Here is a 13,775-nt window from a genome sequence, read left to right as displayed (position 1 = left end):
TTTGCTAAAAATTATTTTGCATCTTTTGAGATTACATAGTCTCCTTTAGCAAACATATGCTACTTTTTATCTTTTTTCTTAAAAACACAGCTGTTGTAATATTTATTTAGCTATTAACCGACAAATAAGTCACCTATTTACCAATAAATAAGTTGTTGGTGAAAAGTAAGTACTGGCCCAAAATTGTCAATTTGGGTGCTGCAGGAATCTAATGTTGTTTGGTTGCCTTTCCCTATCTCATTATTGTTATATATTTAGTATGGTATTCAAAGGTAATCAGAATTCTGTAAGCACCTCAATTTTTTTCTCCCCTTCCTTTTATTTTGATGAATAAATTTATACCTTTAGCTCAGATTCATGTAGTATTTTGCAGTCATGTTAAAACAATAGAAATTATAAATTGGAAATACTGTTTTCTGATTACATGAAACATTATAAACACTATAAAGTTGATCTTATGATAGTCTTGGCAAAAGTTTGAGTCTAAATAATGGGCTTGCAAAATACACTATCATGTATATAGCAAAATAGTGTGTGTTTGTGTGTGTATATATATTTATGTATACATACATATATAGAGAGACAAGAACTACAGAACAATATGAAAAAATTATTTGAACAGGTGATTGTTGTGGATAAATTTTTCTTCATTAAAAAAAGTCTGTCATTGTTTTAATTGTGTTTATGAAAGAAGTTATTTAAAATTCTGAGGCAATATGTCTTATTGGCTTGTGTATCTGACATCATTTTATTAAATGTTCTGCAGTAAAATAGCTGTCTGCAAAAACAGAATTGTTCCCTTCTCCTTTTAGATCAAAATACAAAGATTTTTATGGAACAAGTAATCAGCATTCGATAAATTGAATTATTGAATAATTGATGTGCCAGTACTACTTTGTCATTAGAACTTAACCCATTTTTTTAAATAAGATTTTTTTAACCCCTATCACTTGGGCCTAATCGTTTATTATGAAAATACCACTTGCTGTTATATATCTTTTGAGGAGTATGTTTTTTCTGCTTCCCTCTCCGTCTCTCTCCTACCCGCATCCTCCCAAGGAAATTTGAGGAACCAAACTGTGCTTGTGATCAGTTCGTTGTGGTAATGGAAAGTGTATACCAGAAGCCTGGAAATGCAATAACATGGATGAGTGTGGAGATAGTTCCGATGAAGAGATCTGTGCCAAAGAAGCGAATCCTCCAACAGCTGCTGCTTTTCAGCCCTGTGCTTAGAACCAGTTCCAGTGTCTATCCCGTTTTACCAAAGTTTACGCTTGCCTCCCTGAATCCTTAAAATGTGATGTGAACATTGACTGCCTTGACCTAGGAGATGAGATAGACTGTGATGTGCCAACTTGTGGGCAATGGTTAAAATATTTTTATGGTACTTTCAATTCTCCCAATTATCCAGACTTTTATCTGCCTGGAAGCAATTGCTCTTGGTTAATAGACACTGGTGATATCATAAAGTCATTTTGAGCTTCACTGACTTTAAACTTGATGGTACTGGTTATAGTGACTATGTCAAAATATATGATGGATTAGAGGAAAATCCACACAAGCTTTTGCATGTGTTAACAACTGCTTTTGATTCCCATGTACCTCTACAGTTGTTTCTTCTTCTGGACAGATAAGGGTACATTTTTGTGCCGATAAAGTGAACGCTGCAAGGGGATTTAATGCTACTTACCAGCTAGATGGCTTCTGTTTGCCATGGGAAATAACCTGCGGAGGTAACTGGAGGTTTTATACTGAGCAGCAGCGTTGTGATGGATATTGGCATTGCCCAAATGGAAGGGATGAAATCAATTGTACCATGTGCCAAAAGGAAGAATTTCCATGTTCCCGAAATGGTGTGTGTTATCCTCGTTCTGATCACTGCTACTATCAGAATCATTGCCCAAATGGATCAGATGAAAAAAACTGCTTATTTTGCCAGCCAGGAAATTTTCATTGTAAAAATAATCGTTGTGTGTTTGAAAGCTGGGTATGTGATTCTCAAGATGACTGTGGTGATGGGAGCGATGAGGAGAACTGCCCAGGAATTGTGCCTACCAGAGTCATAACTGCAGCCGTCATAGGGAGCCTTATTTGTGGCTTGTTACTCGTCATTGCACTGGGATGTACTTGTAAGCTTTATTCTCTGAGAATGTTTGAACGAAGGTCAGTGTCAAAACAAAACAATACTGGTCATGCTCTCTACAGTAAAAGCATGGCCCAAATATTTTAAACAACTACTTTAATGACTAGCAATGTATTTTTACTTTGTATTAGTTTATAAATGGATAAATATTGTTTATGATTTATGAGATTAGTGTGAAAAGCCCAAGACTCAAAAGGCTAAACACTTTACAAACTAATAAATGCTTAGTTATGATGTGAGAAAGGCCAATTTATATTTACCAACTCCCATTCTCAGATTAATCTGTTTTATCAGAATTTTGTAAGCTGCAACTTTCAGTTGTTGTTTTTTTTTTTTTACTGTTTTTATAAATACAAGAATACTTCAAAAAGTTTATGGAAAATAGAATTAAAAGATAATATTTCAAAAAAAAGATAATATGAATCTTTTCATGAACTTTTTGAAGTGCCTTCATATTAATTCAACAATTCCAGATATTTGAGAACTGTGACCAAAGCACTATACAGGTGAATAGAAAAATGAATAATATCACAAGCAGTTTACAGTTATGAGGAAAGAATTGGTGCATGGAGTAAGAAGACAGGAGTATAAGTTCGTTAAGAACTGTAAGACTAACTGGTATAAAAGTCAAAAGTACCTTATCCAATGGGAGGATGTGGAAAGGCTTTAATTGGTGAGGTGCCAATGAAATATATGAGTAGAATGTAGATAGGAAAAAGGTGTTGTAGTTTAAAAAAAAAGAAAAAGGAAAAGGAAAATAGAAGTAGGAACGCCCAGCAGTGCTTAGAGTGAGCACACGCTCAACTTATCAGGAGCCAAAGACACTTATGAAGGACTAATAGGAGATAAGACTGGAGCACAAGGCTAATGTCATGCTGTAGACTTCAGTAAGAGCCACACTTCAGAGTTCTTAGTTCATTAAGACACAGTTAACTATTAAAGAATGACTTTGAGACAGTAGTTTTCTGCATGGTGCAGGATAACGTAGATCTGGGGGAAGTTAATGTCAGAGAGGTCCCCAGAAGGCTGTTGTGGAGACAATGACCTTCACTCCCAGGTTAGTTACAAACAATACATTTAACAAAGAACTTTACCTACCAGACATCTAAGATAGTAGATGACACACAGATGCACAATATTGTAATAATTGCTGCATCTTTTCTTTGAGCAAGTATAAATGGCCAGAAAACTTATCACATTGCAACAAAAGAGCACAATGAAGAGTCAGAGGTCCTGAGTTCAAGAACCAGCTATCCTAAAAAGTTTTGGTGATTCATTTCACGTTCTTATCTGAAAAATAAATGCCTTGGATGTAATGAATAAAGCATCTTCTGAGAACTTTCAAATATTGTCACCTAAAGTCTGCCCCCGCCCAACCGCATATTCTTTGGGGATTAAATATCTAGTATTTTTATTTCTTTCTTTAACTTTTAAAGGGATTTCCAATTTATTAAAACTTAGTGATCTATAGGGTTCTTCTAGTGTAAAGCCCCATGAAGACAGGCAGACTGATTTGTCTTTGTATTCCCAGTGCAGGGTTATCCCCACATATATTCAGTAAATGTTGGTTGAATAACTAACCTTTAAAAATGATCAACTATATTCATATTCAGATTGGTTTAATTACTACGAGTTGAAAATTATTGTTTTGCCTTGCCCCCTTTTTAAACTATTTTTTGCCCCCGTCTGTTCTCGAAGGTCTTTTGAAACAGTTGTCAAGAGTGGAAGCAGAATTGTTAAGAAGAGAAGCCCCTCCCTCTTATGGACAATTGATCGCTCAGGGTTTAATACCACCAGTTGAAGATTTTCCTGTTTGTTTGCCTAATCAGGTGTATTGTAATTTATGATCTCTATTTCAGTACCTCTTAAAATGAAATCTATGCCTGTGTGTAAGGTAAGACAAGGACCCTTGACTGTCAGCATTTTCGCAGTCAGGTCAAAGATTAAATATATGGAAGATTTGAAATTATAATTTTTTTCATTATATTTTAACAAATACTACAAATTACAGGAGTATATTTTTCATTCTTCCAATTTGGTTGTGAGATTCTTAAGCATTTTATTGTTTAGGATAATTCAGTGCATTAAAATTCAAAAGCAAGTTTGGCAAATTATTTTCTACTTGAACTGATTATTTAGAAGATTTAAGAATGAATGCTAAAATTAATATTCTAGTAATATATTAAGCTAGATTAACCAGTCAGAAGTAAAAGTAATCAAAATGAAGTTAACATTTCCACCTCACATGAGGAAAAACTTCCTCAGGCTGGATTTTATATTACTTAAGAATATATACCATTTTCTTTATATAGTAACTAATTCTTTATTAATGTTTTTGAATTCTTTAAATTTCTCAGCAATTTAAAAATAATTTTTTCAATGCTTAAATGTGTGCTCAGGTTCATTTTAGGCATAAGAGTTTGTACATTTAAACTGTAGATTCATTTAAGAAACATTTATAAAAATTTTCTTCAGTATTAGGATTAAGAAAAATTGTAAATATTGTTTCCCAGTGATTTAATTCTGTTCCAAATGGAAGACCATTTCTTTTTTGGCAAAAGACATTTCTGACTACAGTCTGTCACTTTATTTGGGTCTTTTAGGGAATCTTTGGTGAGAATTTGTAGTTTTAAAACATTTCTCCTGATGTAATTTGCTAAGTAAATAATTTGGAAGTTTGTGTGCAAAATAGGGAAAAACCTAAATTGTAGCTTCTTTATATTATCCCTGTTACGGGGAAAGTTTCCTTTTAAGTAGGCTTTCAGACCATAGCTAATTCCATTCACCTGCTCCATCATCTACTACCCACCACCTCTAAACACTAAGTGAGAAGGAGCACAGGCCAAGCAAGACTGCCTTCACTCCTTACACCAGTTGCACCCACCCTCCAGTTTGATAATTCACTAGGATTCACAGAATTCACTGAAAGCTGTTTACTCATGGTTATGGTTTATTACAGGTAAAGGTTACAGATTAAAATCAGCCAAGGGAAGACATACACAGGACAGAGTTCAGGTTCAAACATGGACCTTCCGGTGGTACTTTCCACATAGAGATAGGAGAGCATTACACAGTTGTGTGATGATATGCACAAAATATTACCAACCAGGGAAGCTCACCTTAGTCTTTGTGTCTACAGTTTTCATTGGGGCTCTCTCATATGGCCGTGATTAATTGTACTTATGGCTAATCTCATTCTCTAACCCCTCCAGAGACTGCCTGATACCACATGACCCAAAGCCCCCACCCTTCATCACATTGTTGGTGTGACTTAGAGCCTCCATCCTAAATCACAGAGTTACTCTCTGGCTGGCCCAAGGCCCCCAAGCAAAGACATTTCTATCAGTCATGACATTCCAAGGGCTTAGAGATCACATCCCCAGAAACCAAGGACAAAGCCTTTGGGTAAGGTTAAGTTCTTTACTGTACACTACCTCATTCTCTAAGGTTATAATTAAATGTTGTGTGAGAATTCTACTTCAACAGCATTTAAAAATAAAATGTGTTTATGAATAGTAAGCTAGATTTTATTCATTAATGAGAGTAAACTCTCAAGTTTGAAACTTTTTGTAACAAATTATTAAATTTCCATAGCAGTTTTTAAAAAGAAAAATAATCTTGTAATTTACTATCTCACTCAAAATAAAAATGCTTTCTAAGTAAACTGAAGAAGTATATAAAAATTATTTCCAAAATATTCAAAAAGTCTCCTCATAGAATCTAATGTTAGATTGGCAATCTTTTAATTAAACAGACTTTTTAACTAAGTAGAGAGCTGCACCTCACTATGATAAACTATAACGTTAAAGTTGGCATTAAAGTATGCCAAAAGCATTGTTGACCTTGCTGGCGATAGCGGCATAACATGGAGGGATATCTGAAGAGACTTTTTTGCTCATTGCTGGATAAAATAACATAGTGCTCACACAGAGCCTTACAACTTGAATGCTGAGTACCAAATCTATGGAGAAGTTCATTAGGGATGTGAACGAGTAGTTTTTGTTTTGTTGTTTTGTTTTTCTAAATTTAGATACCTCTTAATTGGTGAAAATTATTACTTATTTGCATAACAGATCCATGTGTGCTTATACCCAAATTTCTTATTGAAAGTCTGTGTTTTATTAAAGCTAGACTATGAAATATTCCTATGATAATAGCTTCTTAGCTTTCCATGAATTATGCCCAAAGCACTGTAGAAAAGGCCTATATGGAAATCACAAATGATTGCAATACCAGTCACAGAAATGGAAAATATAAGCTTCACATCTTCCATTTTCTATTCACTTCTTTTTTCTGTGACGGTAAAGGCAAGAGGCATGAGTTTTAGCAGAGGGAAACTACCACCATTTGGAAATACTCTATTTTAAATACACTAAATGCCAGGTTGATAAAAGCTGTTTCAAGTTTGAATACTCCTTCTTATAACCACTAGATGGAGCTTAAAGACTACTTTATGTAAATGTTATACATCTTTAAAAAACAATCTGTAGACTCATTCATCTAGAAAAAAAGATTTTTTTAAGGTTATTTTACATATGCACTATTTAAAAATCATCAGTTTTCAAAGAATAATGATGGTATTTTATATTTAATACTAAACTGTAGAAAGTAAAACATGTTTAGGGTTCAGAACCCAATACCAACCAGTGGTCAAAAAAAAAAAAAAGAAAAAGAAAAGAATCTTTAAAAGGTTGAGAAGAAATCCAGATGTCTGCATACCATTGTGTAGTGCCATAAACAAGTAAATTTTTTTTAGCTTTTTTGTTGTTTTTTGTTACTTTCTGTGCTATATTACAAATATATTAATTCCTTTATTTGTGACAATATAATTAAATCGTCATTCAGCAAATCTTTGAGAACAAATTTTCACATGTTTTGGAAAGTTTCAGCCTTATAAATCAAGTCTAATTTGTTCTATGTTCTAAAAAAAAAAAACAGATAAGGACCTGATTTTCATATTCCTTAAGTCACTTAGTGAATTATGGTAGAGATTTTTCTACCTTCCTAGTTGTAGAAGTATCAAATGATTTTATTTTCTAGCTTTGATATGCTTTTAGGATTGGATTACTGTGTGAGGTTTTTAAACAAAATAACTTATAATGGACATTAAATATTACTTTAAAGTTGCCTATATAAAATGAAGTATCAAGAAAATCTTAAACAGGGCTGGCCAGTTAGCTCAGTTCATTACAGCATGGTGCTGATAACACTGAGGTCAAGGGTTCAGATTTCTACTCTCTCCTTATATGAGCTCGTTTTTTTTAGCTCCCACATGTAAGTGAGAACATGCAGTATTTATCTTTCTGTGCCTGGCTTACTTCACTTAACATAATATATTCNAGGTTGTTAATATACAAAAAAAAAAACCCTTATACTCACCTGTGTTTTTGTTTGTATAACAATTTGTCTATGATTGGATTTTATCATAATATGAACTTGTCAAAGGGAAGAAAACTTTCTCTAACAATTTTTCTTTTATGTTTAAATGCACTGATGTAAAATTTAGGTAGAATTAGATAAATTGATGGCAGAAACAAAACTCTTTTATAGATTTTCTGATGTTGACTTTAATACTCTAATATGGTACAAACCAAATGGTAAAATCCCAAGTCATTTCTTTTTTCATCTCTATTTAAAGACATCATTAAGCAGATGAAGATATTCTACTATCTTGAACTTTATAAAATATGTACAAAAATTGTACAAGTTAAGTTCCAACTGGTAATGTCTTTCCCTAATGTAGGGTTATGCTTGTATTGGACCCTAGGGATTTGCACTAAAATCATATCAAGGTCTCAGATGAGTTTAGTGCACAAGCACTATCACTTTAAGTACTATTATTTGCTACCACAGTGACTATATATTTCCATAGCTTTTATGGGGGGTGGGGAGGGCATTTTTTATTACAACTTGAAAATGCTGTGCTAGTTTCATATTTATTTGTTGTATTTAAAACTGCATTATTGTAAGAGTGACTTTTTTCAATATATTTTATTCATGGGGGTATCATGCTACAATCTTGAAGAAAAGAAAATTAAGAAATCATTCAGATCACCCCTCTTTTTTAGGTAGAATGAATTGCAAAATCCAGCATATTTTTTTTTATTGTCAGTTCCTATTTATTTATTCTTCAGGTGTCTGTTTTAGTAGCTTAATGACTGAGTATGAAAAATGTATTTGTGTGTGATTATTGCTATTTATTAAATTTTAAATACTTTGTTGAATGTCATTTTAAAGCATGGTTGAGGTCTCGTGTATTCGTCGTGTTATGCCATCAGGAAGAACTGACTAAAATGTTTTAATATGTATCAAAAATTAAAGTGATTTTTTTCTATTGCCTTGAGGTACTTTTTAAATCAAAGGGTTTTTTTTTTTTGAATTTTCGTGTATATACAGATTCAGGCCATAAAATATGCAGTATGTCTAGAAGAAAAATGAAAGGAGGTATATTCTTCCTTAACTACTTTATAGTTATACATACCAGTATAGCTTATACATACCAGTACTCCAGGGTAAAATTCCCAAAGGACCTGGATATTATTTTGCCTTCAGAAGATTGCCTCTTAATTGATATGTCTTGTAAGACACAGTAATAACACAATCAGTTCTCTTTTTATGTTATTTTCACATACAGTTCAGACCCCTACAGAAGATTTTAATGGCAGAATTTGGGTTACCAAATTAATCTTCTTTTAGGTCCTACTAATAATATACTATAAGATATAGGGTTTTTGGTTTTGTTTTCTGGCATATGCTTTATTTTTTTTAATTAATACATCTTCCTGGTTCAAACAGTAAAAAGTAAATCCCTCTCCTACCTCTAACACCCATCTTTTAGTTCCCTTTGAAAGAGAGAAATACCAATACCAGATTTTTGTATATCCTTCCAGAAATACCATATACATACATAAATGTATTCATATATGTATATATGACAGTACTTCAAAAAGTTTGTGGAAAAATAGAATTGAAAGATAATACAATCTTTCCATGAACTTTTTGAAGTACCCTCATAAATGCCCTATACAGTAATGCAAATTGTAACTTACTGTGTATATATTTTCTGCATCTTTTCTCAAGGGGGAAAATATGTTATTAGAGTTTAATATTAAAAGTAAAGTTGAATATTTCCATTATTTGATTTTTTACATGTAAATCATTGATCTGTCCAGAATTTAGGGTTTCACTTTTTTTCCCCAGGTGACTGCCTAGTTTTTCCAAAGCTGTTTATTAAAATACATCCTTTTCTTACTAATTTGAAATGGGATTTTTCCATATAGTAAATTTCCGTATTATTTAGGTGTGTTTCTAGATTCTAATTAATCTTCAATTGATCTGCCTTTCTCCTTTTGTACAAGTTCTATGTTGTTTTAATAACTATAATTTAAAAATGTTTTAAGTAGTCCATTTAAACTTTAGAATCAACTTGTTGAGTTCCACAAAACAAATTCATACATACTTTTGTTTTTTTCCCCCTTTAGACAGTTTTAATTTTCTAGATTAACTTAGGAAATTTAACATCATTATTATGTTGAAGCTTTTTATTCTAAATCATAGTGCCCTATGAAAAATGGTGACTATTTAAGTCTTTTTTTTGGCTTGGTTTTTTCCAGATGCATTTTACTTTACAGAGATCTCATACTTTTTAAAGAGGTTATTCTTACAAATTTTTTTTGTTATAATTATTAATGAAGTTCTGTTTATAATTTAACATAATTTTATTATACATAAAGTCTAAAGATTTATGTTAATTTTCTACCCAGCCCCCTGACTTCATTTATATTTTTAAACAGTATTTCAGTTAATTATTTTGTTTTCCAGCTACACAATAACCTTCATTCCAGTTTGCATACCTCTTTGTGTCATGTTTAATTGCACTTTCTAGCACTTCTAGGATAATGTTAAATAACTTTGACTAGAATGAACTGGGTTGAGGTAGATAACATTTAATCATATAGAGGAGTATTTACTGATCCCGATTTTTAAAAAAAATTTTAAGAACCTATGTTGAATTTTTATCACATGCCATTTTCAACATCTGTGGAGATGATCGTATGATTCTTCTTTTGATCCTTAATATGATGAATTTTATTAATATATTTAGTGATTTTTTTTTTGTCAATATATATTTATATATTTTTTTGCCCTTGGCAAGGATTTTATTTTTTTATTTTATTTTATTTTTTTGCCCTTGGCAAGGATTTTATTTTATTTTATTTTTTTCTCTCAATTTTATTTTGTCGATATACAATGAGGTTGATTATTGTGGCCCATTACCGAAACCTCCCTCCCTCCTCCCTCTCCCCCCTCCCACCCAACAATGTCCTTTCTGTTTGCTTGTCGTATCAACTTCAAGGAATTATATTTGTTAAGTCTTCTTCCCCCTGTCCCCCCGGTTTTTTGTGTGTGTGTGTGTGTGCATGAATTTATTTATTTATTTTTAGCTCCCACCAATAAGTGAAAACATGTGGTATTTCTCTTTCTGTGCCTGACTTGTTTCACTTAATATAATTCTCTCAAGGTCCATCCATGTTGTTGCAAACGGCAGTATTTCATTCGTTTTTATAGCTGAGTAGTATTCCATTGTGTAGATATACCACATTTTCCGTATCCACTCATCCAATGATGGACATTTGGGCTGGTTCCAACTCTTGACTATGGTAAAGAGTGCTGCAATGAACATTGGGGAACAGGTATACCTTCAACTTGATGATTTCCGTTCCTCTGGGTATATTCCCAGCAATGGGATAGTGATTTTGAATCATTCTTGTATTCATGAAATAAACTCTACTTGGCCATGTGTATTTTTAATATATTGCTAGATAGTGATTTATATTTTATTTACGATATTTGCATTTATATTTACCAGTGAGATTAGTATGTGTATGTGTGTGCATGCACCCATTATCTTTGAGAAAGTTTTGTATTTAATGCTGGTGGGTTTGGAAACTTTCCTCTTTTTCCAGTGCTCTGGATCAGTTTAAATAGCATTGGAATTTTCTGTTCCTTAAGAAGATTTCAGTCAAATTATCTCATTCTGGTGGGTATTTGGCAGGCAGCACTTGGACAATTTTGTTGGTAATTGGTCCATGTAGTTTTTACATCTTATCTTGGATCAGGAACCATCCATTTCATCCAAGTTTTTAAATTTATTTTCCTGGAGTTGAGCAAAGTTATCTCGTCCTCTGCTATGCATAACGGGGGTCTTTTCCCCCTTATTACATATTATGCATGCACCCTTATTTTCTTGATTAAGATAGCTAACAGTTGACCTACTTTTTTATTGTATGCGTGTTTTGCTTCCCCCAGTGTGCTGTGCCTTGGATGTCTCTATTGTGTAATTTTTTTTTCTTTCTAATTGGTGGGTTTCCACTTTAGTACATTTCCTACTTTTTGCTTTCCTTAATTTTTTTTCCTAGCTCCTTGAGTTAGCACTTATTTATTTTTATTTCTTCTAAATTATTAATATGAGATTTAAGACGTGGACTTAATTTTGAGTACTGCTTAAGCTGAATCATTTAGATGTGTTAGTGTCATTACTGTTATTTTCCAGGTGTTCTTAAGTTTTAGTTTTGATTTCCTCTTTAACTCGAAAGTTGTCTTGTGAATAAGATGGATCATAAAGTCAAGTCATATTTGTCAATTAGGAGAATTACCCATCTTTAAATTGGAGTTGACAGACCTGGATTACTATGCAAACTCATTGTGCCTCAGCTCTGTCATCTTAAAATAAGGATAATAATAGCTACCTCATAAGATTATTGTGAGGAATAAATTAAGATGACATTTGTAAAGCCTTTATTAGCACATGTTCTGGTCATAGGCTATCCCCAGACTTTATGCTTAAAGCAATCATAGTCATCCAGTTTGGTCACAAATCAATAATGTGGAAGAGCACAGTAGAATCAGCCCATCTTGCTCCTCTTGGCATCTGCTGGGATTGGAGGATATACTCCCAAAAGAGCTCACCTACATTGCTGGTGGGTCAGTGCTGGCTGTCAGCTGGGAACTCAGCTAGGGCCACCAGTCAGGAGCCTCGGACCCTCTCCATAGTGGCCTTTCCGTGGGGCTTTCTTACAGCATGGAAGCCGGGATCCAAGAATGAGTGTTCCAATACACCTCTGCTGAAGCTGCCAGGCTTCTTACGATCAAGTCTCAGAAATCCTGGAGTGTTACTTCTGCCACATTCTATTTGACACACAAATCACTAAGGTCAACCCAGAGTCAACAGGGAAAGAAATGATTCCACTCTCAATAATAGAAGTAGCAAAGAATTTGTGACATTTAATTTAATCTTCCACAGCACAGTATCTGAGACCTAAGAAACACTAAGTTGCCATTATTAGAATTTTGAGTAGAGAAAGTTTTACCTTAAATGTTTTAGCTTGTTTCCTAAAAGAATCTCAAATTAACTCAGCTCCTGTGTCAAGTATGTTAATTGTTGTGTCATATTTGTTTTTTACAAACACAAGTGTAAAACAATTTGCCTTAGCATCATACTTGAATTTGAGGTCATAGTATTGATGCAATTTTAAATAAACATATTTAGGCAGTTAGTAAATGTTAAAAATTAGCATTTATTTTTCTTTTTTTGACTTCATTTTTATTTATTTTTTTTTTTTTATTTTTTTTTATTTTTTTGTCTTTTTCCATGTCCGGCAACGGTTCGCAACCCTCAGTGTCGCCCCCGTACCGGACCGGGACCGGCAACGGGATCGCAACCCTCGGCGTTGCCCCCGCGCCTCGCTCAGCCAGTGAGTGGGAACCGGTCTGTATGTGGGATCCGAACCCTCGATGGGAGCGCCGCCGCGCTTCCCAAGCGGCGCACTAGCACAGTGCGCCACCGGGCCGGCCCATTGACTTCATTTTTAATTGATGTGTAATAATGGTGTATATTTATGGGGTACAGAGTAATATTTTGATATATGTGCACACTGTGTGATGATCAAATCAGGCTAATTAGCATATTCACCACCATAAACAATGATCATTTCTTTGTGATAAGAACATTTTTTTTTCCTTTTTGTCTTTTTTACTGATGGGTAATGGGATTGCAACCCTTGGTGTCGCGCCCGTACCGGGGACCGGCAACGGGATCGCAACCCTCGGTGTTGCGCCCGCACGGCGCTCAGCCAGTCAGTGGGAACCAGTCTCCACATGGGATCCGAACCCTCGGCGGGAGCACCACCGCACTCCCAAGCGGCACACTCTCCAGTGTGCCACCAGGCCAGCCCGTGATAAGAACATTTGAACTCTCTTATAGCCATTTGAAAATACACAATATTGCTGATTATATCACTTAGCACTAGTGTAGAATACAACTTTTTCTATCTAGCTGTAATTCTGTATCCATTAACCAACGTCTTCCTTTTCCCCCTCCTTCCTGCCCTTCCCACCCTCTAGTAACCTCATTTCTACTCTCTCCTTATATGAGCTCGTTTTTTTTTTTTTTAGCTCCCACATGTAAGTGAGAACATGCAGTATTTATCTTTCTGTGCCTGGCTTACTTCACTTAACATAATATATTCCATTAAGCCTTCCAACATGGCTCATCATTGCCATTAATGATGTAATTTCATTCTTTTTTATGGCTGAGTAGTATTCCATTGTGTATATATGCCACATTTTCTTT

At 34.0% G+C, this 13,775-nt stretch overlaps 1 protein-coding gene across 1 annotated transcript in view; it reads left to right on the top strand.

The window, feature by feature from the left end:
- Nucleotides 1–13,775, top strand: part of LOC103602908 (low-density lipoprotein receptor-related protein 12-like) — a 67,952-nt gene that overhangs the window by 45,626 nt on the left and 8,551 nt on the right. Inside the window, 3 exon segments of the mRNA XM_008587353.1 lie at nucleotides 1,094–1,459; nucleotides 1,462–1,602; nucleotides 1,605–2,163. Coding sequence (XP_008585575.1) covers nucleotides 1,094–1,459; nucleotides 1,462–1,602; nucleotides 1,605–2,163 — 1,066 coding nt within the window.

This window comes from Galeopterus variegatus, unplaced genomic scaffold, assembly GCF_000696425.1.
Source record: "Galeopterus variegatus unplaced genomic scaffold, G_variegatus-3.0.2 Scaffold4346, whole genome shotgun sequence".
NCBI classification, from domain to species: Eukaryota; Metazoa; Chordata; class Mammalia; order Dermoptera; family Cynocephalidae; genus Galeopterus; species Galeopterus variegatus.
Note: the sequence above shows the minus strand (reverse complement) of the source record. Positions and strands in the feature narration are given on the sequence as shown.